At 35.3% G+C, this 23348-nt stretch overlaps 1 protein-coding gene across 2 annotated transcripts in view; it reads left to right on the forward strand.

The window, feature by feature from the left end:
- Positions 1-23348, forward strand: part of ITFG1 (integrin alpha FG-GAP repeat containing 1) — a 92856-nt gene that overhangs the window by 25739 nt on the left and 43769 nt on the right. For both annotated transcript variants that reach the window (XR_775483.1, XM_010585048.1), the window contains exons 7-9: positions 838-899; positions 3319-3403; positions 20503-20597. Coding sequence is in view for 1 of the 2 variants with exons in the window: in XM_010585048.1 (XP_010583350.1) it covers positions 838-899; positions 3319-3403; positions 20503-20597 (242 nt within the window). In the remaining variant the exon portion in view is untranslated. The remainder of the gene's footprint in view (positions 1-837; positions 900-3318; positions 3404-20502; positions 20598-23348) is intronic.

The following is a 23348-nucleotide window of genomic DNA, read 5'->3' on the forward strand; positions in this document are numbered from 1 at the left end:
GGAGGACAATGAAAAAGAAAACAAGTGCATAAATCTAAAAGAGTAGTTTTCCTAAAATCTGGACTTAGTAATTTTTAAATTTTTTTCCTTAAACTCCCCCCCTCCTTTTTTTTTTTTTTTTTTTTGTTGTTGTAAAAACTCCTTTATAAAGGTTTTTTTTCCCCATTTTCCTAACTTGGGTGCTTTCCTAAATGGCAATGAATAAGCTACTCTTTAAGTAGGTGTTGTCAGATAAATCCTCTGAGGCACTCTTTTGCACTGTTTTAATTTTTAAGAGAATTTTAGTGTAAAGGAAGCGTGAAATATTTCTCCATCTCCTTTTCTCCTCCTGTCAACAGTGTTTCTGTTGCTTAATTCAACATATCCAAAATAAAAGGATGGTTGGTAGGTTTTTATTTTTAATTTTTACTTTAAATTTGATGTTAATTTTGACAAAAATATAACTATGTGTACCTTTTTGTAGCTTTGAGGTCTGTCTCTGTCTTTACTATTAAGAAATGTTCTTCAGTGTACATATATAACATCCAGCACTTACTAGATCATGTGAGACTAACTTAATTTATGTATAAACTGTACAAATGCAGAAGTTGAGTGCTGAAGGTATATTTATTTATATAGAAGAGTATGAGGGATGAAAATATTTTTTTGGGTTTTTGTTTTTTAATCTTTCTTGCTTAATATATAGACATCTCAACATCACTGGAATATAATATATTTATAACTTATAAAATATAGGTAATATATTTTTAAATACATTATATCTTTATTGAGTGATCAAATATTTGTGTGCATAGTCTAATGTTAAATATTTTATTTCTCTTATGTTTCTCCTTGCAGATTTGTTCCTTACTACCTTACCAAATTCACAAAACATTATTTTTGAGACATGGGTAAATAAGGTAAGAGAGAAAATCCAAATAACCATTCTGTTAAAACACAGACAAGTTTAAAAAAAAAAAAAAAAAAAGGTCATCTGATATTCCTTGTTTCAGGAATGAGTGGAACCAAGGTTGAGGCACTAACTGCGTTATTGCATTTAAACTGCAGAATATCACTGGAGATCTTTTATTCCGCATAAGTTCCTCTGCAGATTTCTTAACATGACTACTAAGTAAATCAATCAAACTGCCTTCATACACCTTAGCAGGACTCCTGGTGTGTCATCAGCTGTTCTAGGGACTTACTGACACTTAGCATGGTGATTCATGAAGAAAAAGCTGATCAGATTTCTTACTCTTGCTGTCTCAAAGATTTGTTTTCTTTAAGTAAGCTTTCTTAGAACTATGACTTCAGATCTTGGGTAAGATTTAGTGGGCCAGAGGTTCAAATTCTCACTTCTAGCCTTTACAATATGTATGCAACTTACAGTTGAGAAAATTCCAAGTCCTATGTTAACCAAATATCACAAATGCAATTCAAGGTTAGGGAGAAATAGGTCAATGGATTATTGTTATATATTTTTTTACTGAGATTCTGCTTTTGTGTTGCCTAACCTGGCCAGCATCAGTGAAGAACCTCCTTATTAATTAATTAATGAAATTAGTTCATTTGAAACTAAATGTATCCTTTATCTAATCTGTTATTCAAAAGGACTATAGTTAGGAATCTTAGCATGTGTATGTTAAAAGTTTACTTTTTTGTTATAATAGGAAGTGCTTGGTGTGTCTCTTATAAGCTAAGAAACACTTTTTGAGGCTTTATTTACCTGAAAATTTATCCATCATATCACAGTGAGTCACTGTAGAAGTGACTGTCTTGCCTCCAACAACATGTCCATCTTCAACCAGCTGCTGAACTGAAAAAGTGGAGGAAAAAAAAAAAAAAAAAAGAAAAAAAAAAAAGAAGAAGAAAAGTAATAGCTGCCAGATAGTCTCTGAATACTAATTTTTAGGCAAAAGTAATGAAAGCTGTACTGGACACTTTTTTTTTTTTTTTTTTTTAAAGCAGCAGGTAATGAATACTATATTTCTAGCATTTATATAGACTTAAAAATGACCAGGTTTTGACTTCGATTAATTTAATTCTTGAGGGATTGAGTTACTGACTACAGAAGGCATTTGACCTGTCTGCTGTAGGTGATTTTTTTTATTATTTTCTTACAAATTTTGAATTTTCCAAACTCATATATTCTAAATATTATCCTACATTATATATTTTCTATGCATAGATTTGCTTATCTTTAGAAAGAAGGAATTCTATTATTTGGAATCAATAAACCCAGTAAAATGTCATACATATATGTACATGTATATCAATCTTAAAATAACTTGATTGATCCATTAAAAGCTGTTAAATTGCTCTACAAACCTAGGCAAAGTAATTCTTCATTGATGCACCATAAAATGCTTTTAAAATATTTGTCTATATGACACATGCTTTTCTGGCCAGCTGAGCCCAGGGCCTAGTCTTTTCTGCATGGAGATGATTTGCATTAATTTTTTTTTTTCTCTCACCTGAGCTATTATAAATTATATGTCGAGGTGAAGATACACAGTCAAACATCCATTTACTAACTGTTTCCAGAGTTGCATTTTCAACAGCATTGAAGTCCACAAACTGAGTACCACATGAGTGAGCAATATGGATAACTATACATAATCCACAAAACAGTATCATTTGTCTCAGTGGCTTTACGTGTACTTGTGTGCATAGCACTTTATATGAGCTGATTGCAACAACTAGAAAAGTGGGCCTTAGGTCATCTTACATGACTACGAAAATGTTTTAAATGGTTTTGTTCCAACTGTGATCTGGTTCTATGATAAACAAGGATCCAGCACTCTTTTTTTTGTCTTTCTGATGAAATACTGGAATATTGTTTTCTGCAGGCCTAGGTTTTAATAATAGACGATTAAAACAAGACCTAAACCACACCTAATGTAAAATCAAGTTATTTCCTAATTAGAAGGAAAATCAGAAGCTATTTTTGACAGATGTGCAAGTGTGTTTTTATATATTGCATATATCTCTAAAATCACGTCACTGCATAAATGCACACTAGTATTCATAATCACTTAATTATTATTTAGATTATGTTGCTGAAGTAACCCAATCTATTCCACATAACAGAGCAAAATATATGGACAATTGTATCTGAACATTACTATTACTGGATTTCCATAAGATTCCATGAAGGATTAAAAGTGCAAAAACTCAGTCCCGATTTTCAGAGAGTGCATTTTTTTCTATAGCTGAGACGTCTCTCTATTATCTACTTTAGTGGGGTTTTTATCAATGCATATTTTCTTTGGTTCAAAAATCAAATTTTATCACTTAGCCTGCAGTTCAGTTTTTTATCATCTTTGTCCTGTTTGATAGGATGGGAACTTCTCTAAACTTGAAAAAACTATGGAAAAGCCTAGTGGTGTGAAAGTTGTTGGACAGTCTGTGTTTGCAGATTTTGGTGAGTTTTATTCTTCTAAACTATCCTGAGTGTTTCTTTCTCTTTCAGATTTTGGTTAGCTACTCTAAATCAAAGAACAAATAAAGATGTTTAGCTCTAGAAGTGTTCTTTTACTTTTTTTTTCCCCTTTAAGGTATTATACCTATTTGACTGTTAATCTTGAAATATCTGGGAATGATTATTAATAAATGCAACTAAATTCAACTTTGGCTATCCCAGTACATTCTACATCACATGTATCTACTGTTGAATGCCTTGCTTAATGACTGTTGCTTTGAGGCGTGCTACAACGCCAGACTTACTTTTGAGACATGTATTTTGTTTGTTGTGATTTGGGTTTTTTTTCCCCTAATCTTGTTCAGAAGATATTATTTGAGTAAATGTTCATAAATTCTTCACCTTTGCAAACTAATAAAGCCAAAATGTAAATTAATTAAAATGACTTGAACAAAGATTGATGAAGAATGGTAAAATCTTAATGGTTGTAATTGAAAATTCTGGAAGGCTTTTGGACAGAAGAAAAACTTAATTTATATGTACATCTATTTTTGCAAGGGTTAGTGAAAGCCTGTATTTTTTTCTATTAGAATGTACTTTTTCAGTTAATTGTGGCTTATCAATGTGTGTGTCATGTTACGGAGAACAGGAAATGTTGGGTTTTGTAGTTCAAAAAGTAATTTTTTTTCTGTGCACTAAAATAAGAATTTTGCAAGCCAAGGGAAAGTGCTACAGACCTGATTGTGCTGACACCATTTAATGTAAATAACTTCTTAAAGAACTAATTTACTATGTTTATACGACATGCTCATTAATTGTGAGACTGAGCCTGTCTTTTAAAATGTTGTCAAATGGTAGCCTTGTTGCATCCTTTTGGTTTAAAATCAGTTTAAAGAAAATGAAAATTTTTTAAATTAGAAGTCAGACTCTGTTAGACCCAGAGTCCAATTCTCTTGCTCTATGCTGCCACTTAGAAGTATTCTTAAGAGTACTAGCAAAGCTGTTTACTGACCTGTAACAAGACACCTCTGCTGGATAGTTAATTATCCACAGATCCTTATCTAGCAACTATGGGTGGGTTTACAGATCTATAGTAAATGAAGAAGCTGAACAATGCTCTAGGTTCTTCTGTGATATGTTTAACACATTTCCTAAAATGTTTGTAAAAGTTTTTGTAAAAATCTTTTACTGTTCATCTATAAATAGAAACACTTGTGTATATAATATCCGAAGGCAAGAACAGAATACTACGGGTTTTGGAGTTAAAAATTTTAAATATGTTGGGTTTTTTGTAACTATTTTCCAAGCTGATGTTCTGAATAATGTGTCTTAATAGGTAATAAGTAGAATTCTAGGGTTTGTTGATTTTGGTTTGTTGTTTTTTTTTTTTAAAGATGGCAATGTGGAAATCAATCTTTATGTAGGATAATTTTATCTCTATGTTAGGTAGCTAATGAGCCCAAATGATATATCATAATTCTAGAAATTTATCATAATTAATGGAATTTTAATAAACCCTGGGATATCTTTGCAAAGAGAAGTGAAACTGTTCAAACGCTAAAGGTAAAATTCTGAAAATGTAAGTAAATTGAATGCACACTGATATAGCAATGCAGTATACTGTATGGTTTTGGTGCAGCCAAGGTTATGAAAGACAATGGCCAGTATAGTTACCTTAGCCATGGGGGACTCCTGTTTTGGAGTTCGACCACCAGTTTTTTAATACCCTGCTCTGCTAATTATCATCAAATTCATAGGCAAAGCACTAGTGTAAGGCAATAGTGGAGCAATCTTTCTAGTAAGGATGAATATAATGAGAGAACATGCATGCAGGGACTTAAGAAATGCAAGCAAATAAATGTAGAGGGACAGCATATATGGCAAAGTGGATAGAGAGGCAAGGAATCATGAGTACCATCTATGGGAGGAGATGCTGGCTTTTCAGAAGGTGACTTTTTGGAACTGGTTATTCTGAAAGATCTCAGCCATTTAATCTCTAAGAGAGAACACCCAGCACAGATCTTGCAGTATGAGGGTCTTGCTTCCTCTTCCTGAACGGCTACATACACACTATCATCTTTATCTTCATTCTAGATCACGCAAGTTCATCCAAGTGGAGGATGGGAAATGGTTTAATGGTCTTTCTGCCCATTAATTTTCCTAGACCGAGTGAAAAGATTGCTATAAATGTATGTGTGTGTTTTGACAGAAGAACAAAGTTTATTCTAACAACTATGGAAATACTTACAACTATGATTTCAAATTTGCTATTTGAGTACTATTAGAACTTTGATTAGTCTTTCTTCTGTTGTAACAGTGGGTAGGAAATAGAGCAGTGCATCAATTCTTTTTCTCTTTTTTTTTTTACTTTCCCAATATTAATTTAAAATACTCAAGATGACAAATAGTTATTTTCTCATTGAACAAAGTTTTAGAGAATATTGAAGCAAATATGGTACTAAAACAATGTGTATAAGTAGTGAAGGGGTATAATTCTAAATTCCATGTTCTTTATTAAATGCAGGCTGAAGGAAGTTGAATAATACCCTACCACCACCAAAAAAATCCTGCCTACAGCAAAATAGCTCTGTGTAAGAGTGGCTATACAGTAATTGGTCAGAGGAAAAAAACTTTTAATGCAAAGGAGGATCTTGGTTGAGTTCTGCTCATGTTCATTTTCATTCCAGTCAACAATAGAGAGGCAAAGTCTCACATTGCTAGAATAACACTGTATCAGAGTGACTGCATTTACCCACTATGCTTTGTCTGCATATGTTTAGGTACTTCAAAAGGTAGTCATTTGTCATACAGATTCTGCTTGTAGTGAGCTGAAGTTAAAGAAAATGCTTTACTAGAAATGGTTTGTCAGACTTGAATGTCTCCTTTTTTCAGTTTTCCGTTTCAAAAAAGATGAAATAATGAGTGTCATAAGTCGAAGTTAAGGTATGATGGTTTGCAGTTTCAAATAGTAATTTGGCTATCTCTAATGGGGCCTGAAAAAGGCTTCATTGCACAACAAATCAAAATAGCACAATGAAAATGTAAAATGAGATGCATTAGAAGATTGTGCTGCCTTCTCCTAAGTAGCCTTTGCCAAACTGTGTGTGATACACTAAGCAGAACATACCATATCACACTCGCTCTGCTCTGTGCATGCTGTAAGCATCTTCACTGTTGGTACTGGGGTACAGCTGTTGTGACTAGAAACATTCAATATAGTCACAAGCCTGTTACATTCTTACTTCTGTGTTGCCTCCCTCTATTTTCTTCCCCTTTCTTGACATTTTCTGTATGTCAATAGCTGATGTGCCAGCCTTGCCATTCACTAAAGATTTCAAAGGATTCTGTATTTCTCTGTGCTTTCACTTTCTGCCGCTTCTCATGTACTTAACTTTGTGCAGATTGGACTGTGGAACGATGCCAGGTCCAGACATGAGCTTGGGAGTATGTCAGTTGTGCTGCCACCTTCTCGTTTACACCCACCGTTCTATTTGTACACTGTTGCACTTCTGCAGTCCGAGATTCTGATTTATTGATCACACCTGTCTTTGCAAAACATGTTGTTTCAAAAGGTGACTTTGTCTAACATTATTTCCTGCTTCCAAAAGTTTTATTTGAAGTACTGTTTCCAGCCATAAGTATTTACCTGTCATTTGAAAAAAGAGGGGGACCTTTGAAAAAGATCCTGATTGAGAACCTCCAAAAGCAACAAATTTTGGGTAAGGTTTCCACTCTTAAAGTAATCAGGTTGAACAACAGCTATCAAGTAGAAATTATTTAGATAAGTGGAGTTGGAAAAAACAGCAATTAGGTGACTTGGGAGAAATTGTGACAGATGTTAGTCTAATCTTAGCACCAAGTCTTCCTGAAGTACTCAAATAATAAAGATATATTTTTTCATGAAAAAGATATACAAATGTATGTTTGTATACATTTATATATATGTATCTGTAAGGTCTACTACATTTCTGTATATATGTTTGTGTATGTATGTGTATATTTTAATGGAAAAATATGCAAAAGCAGGTGTATATATATCAATATATTTACAGTAATGTAGTAGACCTTAGACTTTATGTCTAAACTGGGACCTCTAAAATAAGTAGCACTTCCCCTCTATTACATGATAGCAGTGATTTGAACATTAACCTGACAAAAGGAGAGGGAACAATTGACAAATTTGTATTGCCCTTTTAAAAACAAATCAGAAATGCTTTGTGACATATTTATTTCAAATGGCATTTCAATTGATTAAGGTGAGCAGAGCTGGCCACTAGAGAATTCTAGACTTATTTGGCTGACACATTGCTCCAGACAAGTAAGAGCTCTTCATTATTACTTTTTCTATTCTTCTCATGTCACTATGGTAATTGCAGTGCAGTGGTTGCTATAGCAAAAATGATTAATTCTCTGTTGTTGTTATCTGTATGCTAGCAGAGGCTTTTTATGAGATCTGCTTGTACTGTCTTTAGAGGATATCATAGATGTTGGCTAGAATCCCAATAAATAATCGCAATTATAAAAAGTTTTAATAGTTGTCACTTAAAATAGTGGAAAATTTTGTATTTGTTGAAGAAATTTAAAGATTTCGGTGGGATGCTCTGAATATGACCAATTTTTTTGAGTAACGAGATGAATGTGAACCATTTTTTGGACATGCAAACCTGGAATTTTCTTGTTACTTTGAAGATTAATGAAATATGTCTTTAAAGTAGTGACCCAGAAGCAAGTAGCATAGAATATTTTGCTGTTTGTACAGTCCATTAATTCATTTTTATAGGAAATCAATGTTATAACTGCTATTCAACTGATTTGTTCAGTTGGATAGTGAAGTTTGAAAAATCATCCTTTGTGATATCTGATTTAAGAACATAAAAGTTTGATTAATCAGTCAGTGATTTTGCTTAGTTTAGGCAAAGCAATTTGTTGTGGCATGGATGTAAAGAGAATAAAAAATAGCTTATCAAAATCAAACTTGATCATACTGTTGATAGTGTCCTCATAAGTAAATACAACACAACTCAGGGTAGCATTTAGCCAACTCCACCTCAGTTCTTTATCTTTTACTTGCCATTTGTTTTCTTAGCTGCTGCTCAGTCTTCATCTGTGTGGTCTTCCCTAATTTCTGAAGTCTGTGTTTACTCCTACTATGCAAACTTGATTACTTTTTGACAAAACATGGATTGGGATTGTTACAATTCTATCCAAGTCTTTTAGGGACCTGAACTCAAATTTTTCTCATATGTAATATCCTGTTATCCAACTAATAATCCCAAGACAATCTTCTCCGTTCTTCTCCCTACCAAGTAATTGAATTGTTTCATGTATGTTAACTACTTATATGACATACGGTAGAAATTATCATTTTTCTTATAGGAAATTATAGCTCATTATTGCCAGTTAATTATGGTCAAGCAGGATAACAGAGTGCCTAACATTTGGGGGATTTTAAAGCCATTCATTGCACTGTGCAAAATGCATTTGGTTGAAAGATTTTTGTTTAAAGTAGACTATGATTATCCTGCAGCTGATGATATCTTAAATGCAATGCTTTTCTGCCTGCAGTTGCATTTCAATTTTGTAGCTTTTAGTTCTGTGTATCAGCTTTGTTTTAGCATCTGAATTTCTTTAGTTTTTTCCTTCTCTTCAGAATGTTGCATCCTCAGATGTAGTAGCTGTGTATCAAAGGTAAATTGTAATGTTTCCTTTCAGTAAATAACCCCTTTATAAAGCAGTTGTCTTTTGAGCATGACATTGTGAAAATATAGTAGTGCTCCTGTAGTCAATAAAAGGATTCTCCTTAAGATGCAGGAGTATAGTACTTTTGTGTTTGAAACGCTCTGCATATGAGGAAAACTCTTCTTACTGTGATCAGTTTGGGTGAAAAAGATATAAAAGCTGATGGCAATAAAGAATTCTGAGTGACTTCAGATAAGGAAGAAGTTGTTTTAGTAACAGATGCACTTCAGTTCATCTAAAACAGCAGTGCATAGAGACATATCAAGTTAATTGCCACTTGTGTATTTCAGTCCATGAAAGTGTATTTAGAAGCTAAATCTGTCTTATTTGTTAATTGGTATCCAGTAATGCTGTTCAGTGATACCTCATTGTTCTACTATTAGTCCTATTTTTTTTTTTTAGATTTCTATTATTTTGGCAGTTTTTTCTACAAAAAGATCCTGTATTGAGGTTTAAGGCTGTAGCTATAAGTTGTACTCCTTTGCAGTTCCTTAAAACAAACAAACAAACAAAAACCAAACAAAAGAAAAAAACAACTAAAAAAACCCACAAACAAACAAACAAAAAAAGTGTAAATTCATGTTCGTTATAAATAACTTTGTTATACAGACTGCACCTCATTTGACTGCCTTAGTGTGATGGGTTGACCCTGTCTGGACGCCAGGTGCCCACCAAAGCCGTTCTATCATTCCCCCATCCTCAGCTGGACAGGGGAGAGAAAAATATAACAAAAAGCTTGCGGGTCGAGATAAGGACAGGAGAGATCATTCACTAATTACCGTCACAGGCAAAACAGACTCAATTTGGGAAAATTAACTCAATTTATTACAAATCAACCAGAGTAAGGTAATGAGAAATAAAACGAAATCTCAGAACACCTTCCCTCCACCCCTCCCTTCTTCCCGGGCACAACTTCACTCACGGATTTCTCCACTAAGCCCCCCCCAGCGGCACAGGGGGACAGGGATGGGGTTTACGGTCATCACACGTTATTTTCTGCCGCTTCACCTCCTCAGGGTGAGGACTCATCACACTCTTCCCCTGCTCCAGCGTGGGGTCCCACCCACGGGAGATAGTCCTCCACAAACTTCTCCAACGTGGGCCCTTCCCACGGGCTGCAGTTCTTCAGGAACTGCTCCAGCATGGGTCCTTTCCATGGTGTGCAGTCCTTCAGGAGCACACTGCTCCAGCGTGGGTCCCCCACGGGGTCACAAGTCCTGCCAGAAAACCTGCTCCGTGGGCTCCTCTCTCCACAGATGTGCAGGTCCTGCCAGGAGCCTGCTCCAGCGTGGGGTTCCCACGGGGTCACAGCCTCATTCAGGAACCCACCTGCTCTGGCGTGGGGTCCTCCACAGGCTGCAGGTGGATATCTGCTCCACTGTGGACCTCCATGGACTGCAGGGGGACAGCCTGCCTCACCAGGGTCTTCACCACGGGCTGCAGGGGAATCTCTGCTCCGGCGCCTGGAGCATCTCCTCCCCCTCCTTCTTCACTGACCTTGGTGTCTGCAGGGTTGTTTCTCTTACATGTTCTCACTCCTCTCTCCGGCGGCTGTTTCTCACTGTCCCAACTTTTTTTTCCTTCTTAAAAATGTTATCAGAGGGGCGTTACCACTATCACTGATTGCCTCGGCCTTGGCCGGCGGCGGGTCCATCTTAGAGCCGGCTGGTATGGGCTCGCTCTCTCTCGAACAGAGGGGAAGCTTCCAGCAGCTTCTTACAGAAGCCACCCCTGTAACCTCCCCCCCTGCTGCGATTGAGAGACGGGACACAGCTTGATGCAAGCAAAGAGTGTCGTTTTATTGTAGATAACACTCGTTTATATAGAAAATTAGAAGACACGTTTTTTAAACTGATTGGTTATTATACTCCAAAGTTCTTATCAGTGCGCGCCAATTGGTAGCTACTTAAACTTTAGCAATTGGACTGTCAGCAACTAAGCTATTTTTGCAAAAGACTCTAAGTTCCAGCCCTTTATTGAGCATGACTCACGGGTCAGTAATTCTCCAACACATCGGCGCCTCTCTGTTTTCCTTATCAGGCCTCCCAAGGATTATAGCCTACAAGTTCCAGCACATCCCCTTCTAACAACGGAGCAGTGCCCACCATCCTGATTCCTTCAAATCTCTCCCCACACCCCCCCACACCCCCACACACCCCCCCCCCCCACCAAAACCTTGCCCCACAAAACCAATACACTTAGTAACTTCATCATTCATTTTTGCATTCATGGTGTGGATCTGAGAATAGGGTGGACATTAAGTTGAAGCAATTGTGTAAAGTCCACATAGGAAACTTTTAAATACAATAGCCTCAAATTCTTCTTTCAAATTCATCTTTGACCCCTTCAGGAGATTATTTTTCCATGCATCTCATTCTTACTGTTTGTCCCTGTCACAAACATAATTTCATATTGTTCCTTTTGCTGTTTAAAACACTGCGTTTCCTGATCCTTAAGGCATCTGTTCTGCTATGACATCCACAGAAATCCCGCATTTCTGAACTGTTTCCCATCCCCTTGCCACTAAATTGTAGCAGGGTACAATTGTACCAATGGTATTACTGAAAATCCAAGAGATCTTTTTCCTAATAGTTCTTGTTTTCCCTGAATTTGCACAGAGTAAATAATAAATAATATAATAGAGATATAGTTGTGATTAAATTGTCTAATTTTTTAAGAGCAAAGTATTTTAGAACATTTTAGCATGTCATGGCACCTGTGAGAGCGCTGTGATGGGCTGAGACTGGCTGGAGTTACAGCCTTAGATGACATGTTAGTCAGTATTCTTAAGTAACTTTATATGCATTCTTGACTCCTCCAAAATATAAACATGCATTCTGTTATTTCTTTCTGTCCAAGTCTTTATTATGACTTGGATGCAATGTGCACTTCTGGGGGGGAAATCTGTTTCCTGTATTTTGCCAAGTTCTTTCACATGTTGCTGACAAATGCTAACATCTGGGGGGAAGAAAAATCATTCTTGCTTCATATTGATTTTTGTCAAAGGGGCTTGTACATTAAGAATTACTTTTGCTTTCTTTTCAATAGTAAAATTAGAGGAGTGATGCACATGCCACTTGCTTATTCTTTGTTGAACAACTTAATCTCCTCAGGATTGAGTTTTCCTTTGACAGTCTTCATGGTTAATACAACAAGAACTGTCAACCCAAAATTTAGTCACACAAGTGGCTTTCTTTAATTAGTGCTATCCCTTTTGTTAGCTTGTGAAGATTTAATGCCATACAAGCTTTCTAAATGTGTAACATTAGATAGTTCTAAGCTGTACAGTCAGGCTTTATAGTATCTGTTGTAACAATGTGAGGTAGTTGGAGCTAGTAGTTTTCAGCATAAACTACAACAGGAATTTAAGTGCTACTTTTTGCTTAGTGTGCAGAGGGGTTCTCATTTTGTATTTAATCTAATTTCTTTTTCCTGCTTGGATTCCAGTTAGTACATTCGATACAGTCTTTCCATTCAAGACAGAAGACTGCACTGTTGGATCAGATGCAGCCTGGAAGTCTCTGTGCAGTTTGCTGGCATGCTGTGTTTAAATGCTTCTCTTGCAGTGGAGGTGTGAATATGGATTCTTTGGAAGGATATAGATAGGCTTAAAGTCAGAATTGATTTAGTCTGAAGGAGAGTGATATAAGGGTTTCTTTAATGTCCACAGAACTTTGAAGCATCTGTAAAAGCTCTTTGCATCTGTTTTTTGAAGTTGTGATTCACATGTTCTAAAAGCAGCTAACACTGATTCTTTTAATAATGCGTAATTATCCTAGCAATTTATTATAACTGTGTCATGACCATCTCATTGACCCCTAAAGGCAGAGTGACAAAAGAATTCTAATCATTTTATTACTTCAGAAGATAAATTTAAGATAATCAGCTTTCAAACAAACCTTTGTTTTGTTTGAATATCTTGCCTGCCCCAGAATGGTATTGTTTTGAGCACTACTGTAACAGGGCTTTTTCCTCCTTATTTTCTTACTATTCTTCAGAACTTTAAACGAAAAGCTCATGAGAAAGGAGAATGAGAACTGTGCAAAGGCATGAGGGAGAGATGTGAGCAAGCTCTATGTATGGAAGCATATAAAGCTTCATTAGGATGTATTGTATTAAACAAGAGATGCCTTATACTTATTTGGGCTTTAAATCAACAGCAGAGAAAAAATTCTTGGCTTCTATTGTACTATGTTGAGGACATTATTTTTCTCACATTTTTGAAGGCAACTAGGAAAACTGCACCAACAGGAGGCCTGTACAGGGACCACAGCTAGTTTAGAATGTGCATTCTCAATAGAGAACAGTAGCCTCTCAAGGCATGAGAACTTTGTGGTATATGAAGTGTCTTGCTTTTATGTAGCATCAGGTTCAGAATTATGGAAGCTAGACTGTTCTCACTGTCTTAGCCTACATAGTTAGCTTATTTCTATTTGCCAGAAAACAATTTCTTTTTATTTAACATAACTGTAATAAGTTATAATAATCAGCCTATCATCACACACACAAGAAGTTGATTCAATTTTTGTTTTTAAAGGAGCAAAAGTAAGTTTACGCTGCAGCAGAACTACATAGCTGTTCACAGTAAAAAGATTTGGACCATATGCCCACCAAAAGCTGTTTTGCTCTTTATAACTACAACTTTGTCTTGCTGTATTACAAAACAGTTTTGAATTGACTGATCATGATACTTGTCATTTCCCCAGGTTCTGTTTTTCTTTCAAAGCCCATGTTGGAAAGTACGTTGTACAAGTGTGTGCAGTGAATCTAATAACCCTTGAATTTGGTTGCAAAATACTGCTTTTCTGACACCTTTTTCTATGTTTTTAAAGGAATTTGAAGATTTGGATTGAGTATTTTTTGCTTGTGTTTACTCATGCTAAGTAAATTATATGCATGTTTGCTTTAAAAGCATATCTCTATGTCTTGGTTTGGGAAGAAGTTCTCTATGTATGTAACTTTTTTCTTAAAGTTTGAAAGAACTTCATAATTCACTAGCAGTCTTAAAAAAAAATCAGTTTGTTAGTGGAGGGTTACATTCTGTCTTTTCTCTGTTGGAGGGCCTACTGCCTATTTGCCTATTCAGCTTAGTTACTTTATATATAATTTCTCTTTAATTATAGATAGATGTAGGTGATAAGTTATCAGACAGAATTGACCGAGTTCCTTTTTTTTTTTTTTCATCACAAAAGGTCTATGCCAATCTGAGATGATAATCTAGTTGGTTCAAATTGAAAGGGCTAAATCCTAATAGGCCTGTTACAGCAATTTCTTAACGGTCAGAGCTGAAACTACACAAACTCTAGTGTCACCATCATGAATTAGCAGACAGCACAACATCTACATGTAGATGTGCAATTCGGTGAGGTGCTAGGACCTCAGGGTCAATGCATCTCTCGGAGTAACCATTGACACACAGTTTGCTATTTGTGCATTCGTTTTAAAACCTGTGCTTAGGCTACGGTACATTAGCATTGCATTTTGAACATATAACACTTCTTAGTAACATTATGTTGTTCTTAATCTGATTTACAAGGGTTTTTTTCTGCTTTGTCCCACTCAAATTTACTTTTAGAGTAGATTGAAAAAAATTTGAGCTATGTTTTTTGCAAGTGTGAACATTCACAATCAATGTTAAAACTTCAGCTGCAAGTAATTTTTGTCATACAGTCTCTCTGTGTGAGGTGTGCTCCAGTGATCTGCACAATCTGTGTCTTTTGAGTTAGTCTTGTTCTCGATTGGATTGCTAGCACTTTGCAGACATGGGCAAAATGTTGGAAGGAAGGCTTTGTATCTATGGCTTTTTGTTGAAATACAGTGAACAGGCAGTTGTAAGTAATGATTCTCACATGATTCCTAGAAGGCATAAGACTGCTAATTTTGTCTTTACATATTTTGACATAAGTACAGATTTGTAGCTGATGAGTATGTGGGACTGTTCTTTTTCTAGCCTTTTCTACTGCCTATAAAATTTGTTCTTTATTAACCATGTAGTTCTTTAGTATCACAGTCAAGCCAGGATCGTGCTAACAGTTGAGTTTTTATTTGTATGTCAAACATGTTTTAAGTTGAGTGGTGCTAGCTAGCAAAGAACATTTGGAGTCTAGAGTATGTTTAGCCACATCCAGTGCTACAAATTACGTTGAAATTACAAGTAAGGATAACCTTGACATTTCCAACAATTTGGACTGAGATTGTTTAAAATCCATACAGTAATAGAAAGATAGACTAGTAGACCCTAGGAGCTGAGTGAAGACTACAGAGGATCTCCAGAAGTAGATTTCCTAAGTAGACCCAGGCTGAAGTACATTATTAAAGACATGTTATGCAAGGTATTTTTTTTAAATTTGAAACTAGTGCAGCTTATTTCAGCTGGTCTGATGGATTCATCCAGCCATTGTCACCAATGCATGTTTTGTCACCTATGAATACTTAATTGCACTAGAGCAAATGTGCTAATGATACTCCTTTTTAATTTCTGTCTTCCTCCTTTGTGGAGGAATTTAAATTCAAGATTAGAGTTTAAAATTAAAGATGTTTATTTAAATTGAGATTGAAACAAAGCATGAAGATGAGAAGAGTTAGCATTGTAGGTCTGTGGTAAATTTGTTGTTAGTGAGATTGAGCTCTTCTGTGAGCAACTGTTGGGGGTCTTTTGTGTGGTCTTCCAGGATCAGTAGAGTTGTGCCAAAGGTTTATATTTCAGCGGGTACTTCCAAGGTGGGAATCGCATAAGGATTAAGAATAAGTTATTTTCTTTCAAAACTGGAAAAGCTGCTCTATCAATTTGTTGGTTGCACATAGTGCCTTTGAAAAAGCTTCAGAAATACAGGAAACGTTGTATTTCTAGTTATTACAGATGAGGACAGTTTAAAATGGCAATGGATAGTGAAACAGCTTCTGCTTTAGCTTTGTGCTTAGAGCTGCTTTTGGGGGAGGTTTTTTTTCTTCTTGGGCTTTTTGAACAAAGATTGATGCAAGATTTTTATTTAACTAAATTATTCTACAGTTTTAGCCAATATTCTAGGTGGGTTTTATCCTTATTCTTTTTTATTTTTGTCACAAACAGTAACTGCTGCAGTTGATTTGTAAAATGTGTATTAGCATTTTTGACAATCTCTGATTTTTTCTTCAGAAAATTGCTTTTGATCAAATAACCTCAACAGTAGCAGATGGATCTGTACATTGTAAGATGTGCATTAGAAATCAAAACTAGAGAAGAAATAAGAGGTAATAGTATGACAGAGATGAAGAATGTTGGGCTTTCCTTCTTTTGATTGCTACTTTTCTGTAATACAGTATTTAATTGTGGGTTTTCTTAAACTTTTCTGCTACAACTCGGAAGATATTCTTGTTTCACTGATGTCCTTTTTCCAGCTACATTCTCACTGTTGGTGCTTTACTTGATGCCTTTTAAGTTTAAAATTTGTTTTGCCTGCTCTACAGTATGAATATGTACCTGAGCCTTTCTTTTGGATGAAAAATGCTAACAGTTATGAAGCTCTTCAGTGAGGCAGATGTATAAAGTGCCCATTATCATGTATACTATAAACGTTACAAATGTTTTTTGAAAGGTTAGATGCTTTAATTGTTCCAGCTTTCTCTTGCTATGATCTTCTTGGTCATTGTGTCAACAATAATGGGCACAATTCTCATTCACAGTATATAAAACATAATAATTTTTAATTATGTCTAAATAAATACCTAATTTTAAAAAATAATCTTTTTCTATGTGCTAAGCACATAAAAGGTAAAATATTTGAAGTGGTACTGTAATTATCCAGTATGACAGGTAAATGTCAGGAAGTAATTTCTGTGTAAATCAGGTACCATGTCAAAAGGAACATGAATTATTTAATTTTTTTTAAGTGAATACAAAATGCATGGAAAACTCTACACTTAGGAGCCACATGTAGAAGTTTTAAAGGAGGTGTTTTTATTTAGATTCTGCTTTCTAATACCTGCTTTTTAAAGCTGGTAGTTTTTCTGTCTCTCAACTGTGAAGGCAGTTCTGCAACATGTTAAAACACTTATAAATCAATACTTAATGTGATGCAAGCTTATCCTTTCGTTTCCCTGCTCCTATATTTCTACTTTCTCCAGTGTGTTGGTCCTAATTCTTCCCTGATTCCACAGTGAGCCATTCTAGAGCTAAATCAGCTGATGGGAACCATGCACTTCTGAGAAGGGAAGGAAATGGAAGTGCTTTTAGACAGCTCAGCTCCTCAATCACCTCACCATGTGGTCACCTTTAGTTGAACCCCACAGCCTATATCACTTCAAATTAAAAGTGTCATACTGTAAAGCCATGGTTTTGTAGAGCCATATAAAATGGATTTTATTAAAATACTATTTTTAAAATACTGATTTAAGTAACTGGAAATTTACACCACCACACAAACTTAACTTAAAATTTAGTTTCAGACATCTATGCTTAAGGCAAATGTAATTATACTAACTCATTGGACTAATATGTTTATATCTCATTTCTTTGTTATCTGTAAATTCAGCTGAGCACCAAGTGTTTAAAAAAAAAACAACCCACACACAAAACAGTCCAGTGTTCAATAAGATGGATATCTCTATCTGAAAAACTTTTGGAGGGTGGGTACAGCAATAATTTGAGATCTAGGTGAGCATAAGAATGGCGCCTCAGACTCCTTCTCTTCAGGATTTTTCTTGACAAAATTTGTTTTTAAAATAAACTTTTTTCTTAAAACTGTGCTATAAATTTCCAGTAGATTTTTCTCTTATCTTCCAAATCTGTTTTTTAACTATTGGATTCTTAAATATGTGTTACACAGAATTGAAGAGAAATTGCAATTGAAAACATGAGCCTATAATAAAAGTAACATAAATGGACCTGTAGGTTCTGGTCAAAGGAATTGGGGAAATTGTCCTTCTAATATGGAATATGTGGCATATTTTCAGTTGCAGGGGCAAAGGTATGTTGTTTGATGCATATTTACCTTCAATTCATTCTTTGTACTGAATTATTTTAATCAAATCTTGCTCTTAAACTTGTAATTTAACTAGAACACTTGCATCTGTAAGGTGGCGGCTTCTTGTCTAATTATGTGAAAGTTCCATCCTTCTTACTGACCTATAGTTTCATTATTCTTCAAAGCTACATAGGTTGTTCTTGTCAATATACTGCAGTATTGCTGAACATTAATTACCAAGACTATCAAACTGGGTTATCAGTATTAACAAGATGAATGTTTGCAATTTAAGTAGAATCAAACATTTTCTATTCTTCTCTGCTCCGTAGCATAATTTAAAATCAGAACATCCTTGTCCCTTTCTAACAACGAGCAAGAAGAGAGTTGGTATTAGAAGGTTCTTTGTCCTCATGCGTTATTGAAAATCTTCTAAAATTACTTCAGACTGCAGCTTCTATAGAAATGTGATTAAATTATTAGGGCTTAATTTAAATTTTATATTCACAGAAGACTTGCATCTCTGCAACTTAATTCTGTTCTAGCAAACCCTTCAATATTTCTATAGTTAATGATTTGCAAATTGAACAGTTTCTCTCCTTTTTAAGTTTAGAAAAAGCCTGCAGTCTAAACAGTATTTTCTTCTAGTTCATGTAAGCAAAAAATAAAGTAACACATTTTAATTGTTGTTCTTGAATGATGCAGAAGGAAAACAAACAACTTCAAAAGTTGGTGCTGATTTCAGACTGGTCAAATTCAATAGCTGCTATGATAATTTCTCTATTCAGTGGTAATTTGCTTTCCCATCTCTTTGGATGTGAACTTACTGGATTTCTATCACCTAGGTTACTCAGCATCCTGAATTGTCTATCCTTGATAACACAGCTGCCATGATGATTTGGGAGGGTTTTAGTGGTGAGGTAAAATAATTCATGAGGCAGATGGGATGTAGGAAGCCACTAAAGGTGACTGTTTGGCTTTATCACTTGGAGATAGTTGGAGGAGTCTGATATTTTCCTCACTCCTCCTCCCCCTTATAACTCTACTTTCCATCTCCCAACTTCCTTATGTAATAAGAGGGACCTAGAAAACTTAACTGTGCACATATATAGAGATATATATACACACATTAAAAGGAGGTTCAGCTTCATAGAAATATAATTTGGCAGGCTGAGAAAGCATTTCTTATAGTATGGGTAAAGTACAACAACATTTAGGGTTGTGGTCAGTAGCATAGTGGGAAATGACTAAGGGACTCGGTGACTTTGGCAGATGATCTGATTTTTGCATATTAACTAAGGAGATTTCATCATGCAACTTTACAAAATCCACTTAAAATATTAATACCAAGCTCCTCAGAGCTGTATGGACTAATGGGCAATTTGAAAAGATTAATTTTTTTATTACAGTATGAGTTTTGATTTCATAGCCTGGAAAAGCAGATTCCCTGAAATTTTCCTGAGCTGGGGCATACCATCTCTCTAGCAAGTCAAGTTTGTTTATAATCAGGACTTGTAGTGGTAGTCATTAATGCAGCAATTCTAGCTGCTGCTTTTTGGCTGCTTACGTTCAACTGCTTCTCTGTTCTTCCTTTTTAGTCCATACAAGGTAACTTGTGGTGGCCTGTCTCTTACTAGGAAGGCAGTGTATTTCTCAATATGCTAGGCAGGGCTGCAAGGTCAAAATGTGAACATAGGTATTTCTCCTGGAGTAGATAATGAGCAGTAAGTTGATTTTTTTTTTCCCTTTTTTTCATTATTATATGCTCTGTGTGTCAGAATTCTAGGTGCAAATAGATGTTGCTTGCTTAAACATTAAAAGGTCATTATTCTACTAAAGGTTTTGGAAATACATGGATTGAAGACACTTGAAGAACATTTTTGAGAACCTGTAAATTAACACAGATTTGCCTAATTCTGTAAACCTGGAATTTTTTAGCCATCATATTAGTCAACCTTCCAGTGTTGTTTTTTATCTTATGTTATAGATTAACATACTACATATGAACTCATGACTGTTCTTAAAGTCTTGCTGACAGCACAAGAGTTTAAAACTAGTTCAGAAAATCAAATAAGTTTGTATAGTAAACTTGTGATGGTGGATTTATATTAAAGGTAATTTTTTTCCCAACTAAACACAGGGATTAAGTAAATTACTAAGCAATTATTCTTCTAAATATATCACATTATCACCAGAAATAAAATTTATATTATGAGTCAAGATGAAAATACATCAACTAAGACAATCTTCAAACAAAAGACCCAAATTAGATTATTAGGTTAAGGATTTTGAATAGGTCTAGTCTATCTCATGTAATTTTTCACATTTAAAAAAAAAATAAATTATTGACAGCTGATTATGTCTTGCAAGCAGGGTTTCTGATTTTGCAAATACAAAGCTGACAGTCTTTTACTTCTTTGACAGATGGGGACGGACGAAGTGAACATTTATTACCAGTCTGTGAAGATACAACATGTCAAAAAAGTGCCATCTACTTAACGAAGCTAGGATTGGATCAGGTATTGTGAGTTTGGAATTGCAAAGACAAAGGAAAATACTGTGCTTTATGAAATAATATGAAGTAGGATAATAATTTTTCAGAAAAGAAAAATGAAACTTCCTCACCTGTAATTATTGCATATAAGAGACTTTTATTTATTTACTTATTTATTACCTATCTGAAAAAATGCGGGTTTGGTGGGAGAGGTTGCATACCTAGAATTCTATATAATGGATAATTCTACTCAAGAAAATTATGGATGTTTCTGATGAGTCACTTTCTTGATTGCAAAACACTGCCTTCTAAGCACCATAACTTCCCTAGCCTTAGCACAAGATGAAAACCAAGGTTTGTATTAAGAGTTGGAAACAGATCTAATTAATTCATATAAGCTTCTTCAGTTTAAGTTAGGGAGTTATTTTATAATTTAAAAAAATAAAATAAATACATACACACGCATATATCAAGTTGAACCAGCCCCCACCTCTTACCCCTTATTTCTATGGTGTCTTTGATTGTTATTAATTAAGTAAATTTCCAAATGGTATATGAGGACTTGTTTAGGCTATGTATCTTCAGGATTGGGCTTCTATTAAACTATTTCAGCTTTGTTTGTTCACAACACTACTTGTTTTGAGAGTCAGGGTCATAATTCATGTAATACATTACTATATATTCATTTATTCTAAAGCGTGTGCTAATCTGTTTTAAGTATTTACAGTGCCTTGCTTTGTTATAAAGTTACAGCTTACAATAAATTAACCTAATGTTTGTTTGATGCCTTAATAAATGTTTTTACTAAATTCGTATTTAGCAATGTGAACGTAAAGGCCAAGGTGACCTATAAAATACTTGCTTATAGCTGACAGTAAAACCCACTGTAGTGTACTTACAGACATTTATAATGTATGCCATACATGTTTCTAACCAGGTTATGAATTAGTGTTTATTCCTTTATTGACAAATTAAAAGTAGAATTTTTTTGTGTAAGTAGTACCCTCTCTGATCTATATTTCAGAATTTATAGGTGAACATATCTTTTGCTCAAGGAACTGTACATAGTTTGATAAAGTGCTTCTTGTTACAGTCTGTAGTCCAAGTTGATAGCGTAGATTTTCTCATTTAAAGGATCAGAATTTCTAGAACACAGGCTGTAGCATACTTTCCTACTAGCAAGAAAATCTATCCCTATTGGAAAGGAAAGCACACAGTTACCGGTCAGTTAAAGAAATATAATTAGGATGGAATATACCATCAATGTAAGAAAGAGTAAGTAGCTCTAAATGTACCTTCTTTCAGCCTTCTAATCTTGGCATCTCTGTTCTTCAAAATGCATGTTTTCCTGTGCACCCTGTGGTTGTTTGTGGGTTTGGGGTTTTTTTATTATTATTATTATTATTTATTTATTTATTTACATTAATTCCCTGTGAACACAGAATAGAGACAATGGATTATAGTGTTGCTGGATACACAGTGTTACAGTAGAGTTTGAGTTACAGGTCACAGCATTTGTATAAAGGAAGTGGATGTTCGATTCAGGATACTTTCATTGCTTTCTGGTCAAAAGGGAGAACACAGACTTTTGATAAGCATGTTACACTGGTTATATTGCTGTAATGGGCTGCTTACAATTCACTGTTGAGTAGCTGGGGTGCTCTAATGTCAAAAGACAGCTGCTCTTTAGCTCTAAATTTAATTCCTTACTCTTGCTAATGTAAGAAGTAAAAGATTTGAGTTTTTCTGCTTAAGTAAATTTGAGACAAATATTCTCAATGAAAGTAATTTCACTGTGGAAAATCAACCACACACAAATAGCATGTACCATTGGGAGGTAGAAAGCTGTTACTTGAGAGTAGCAGATGACCGGACAGTGTGCTAAAGAAAAGTTATATTATCTGTTGTTCGTGGTACACTTCTAGAAGGAAGTGATGCAGTAGTGGCAGAGGTGTGGGTCAATTCGCATAATATCAGAATTTTTCTGATGTAGGTCTTTTATTGTAACCTGCTCTGAAGTAACATGGCACATAGAGAGTTTTTCTGTTCCTTCGTTATTTAATTTTTTTGATGGCGGTCAACTATTCAATTACAAATATATCAGATTTTTAACATACCACTTTTGATGCTCATCAGTATATTTAATTTTTATACTCAATTTGGCAATTTCACTGTGTAGTTTCAATTTTAAAATAACTTCCAAGATAATGACATTTGAGGTAAAAATTAGCACTGTCCTGGTTTCGGCTGGGATATAGTTAACTGTCTTCCTAGTAGCTGGTACAGTGCTATGTTTTGAGTTCAGTATGTGAAGAATGTTGATAACACTGATGTTTTCAGTTTTTGCTAAGTAGTGTTCAGACTAAAGTCAAGGATTTTTCAGCTTCTCATGCCCAGCCAGCAAGAAGGCTGGAGGGGCACAAGAAGTTGGGAGGGGACACAGCCAGGGCACCTGACCCAAACAGGCCAACAGGGTATTCCATATCATGTGACATTACATCTAGTATAGAAACTGGGAAGTGGGGGGTGGGGGAATCGCCGCTCGGGGAACTAGCTGGGTGTCGATCAGCAGGTGGTGAGCAATTGCACTGCGCATCATTTGTACATTCCAATCCTTTCATTATTGCTGTTGTCATTTTATTAGTGTTATCATTATTAGTTTCTTCTTTTCTGTTCTATTAAACCGTTCTTACCTCAACCCACGGGTTTTGCTTCTTTTTCCTGATTTTCTCCCCCATCCCACTGGGTGGGGGGGGGGGGGTGGGGGGGCCCGCTG

The sequence above is a fragment of the Haliaeetus leucocephalus genome, unplaced genomic scaffold (assembly GCF_000737465.1).
Source record: "Haliaeetus leucocephalus isolate CR32 unplaced genomic scaffold, Haliaeetus_leucocephalus-4.0 Scaffold92, whole genome shotgun sequence".
In the NCBI taxonomy this organism is placed as follows: domain Eukaryota; kingdom Metazoa; phylum Chordata; class Aves; order Accipitriformes; family Accipitridae; genus Haliaeetus; species Haliaeetus leucocephalus.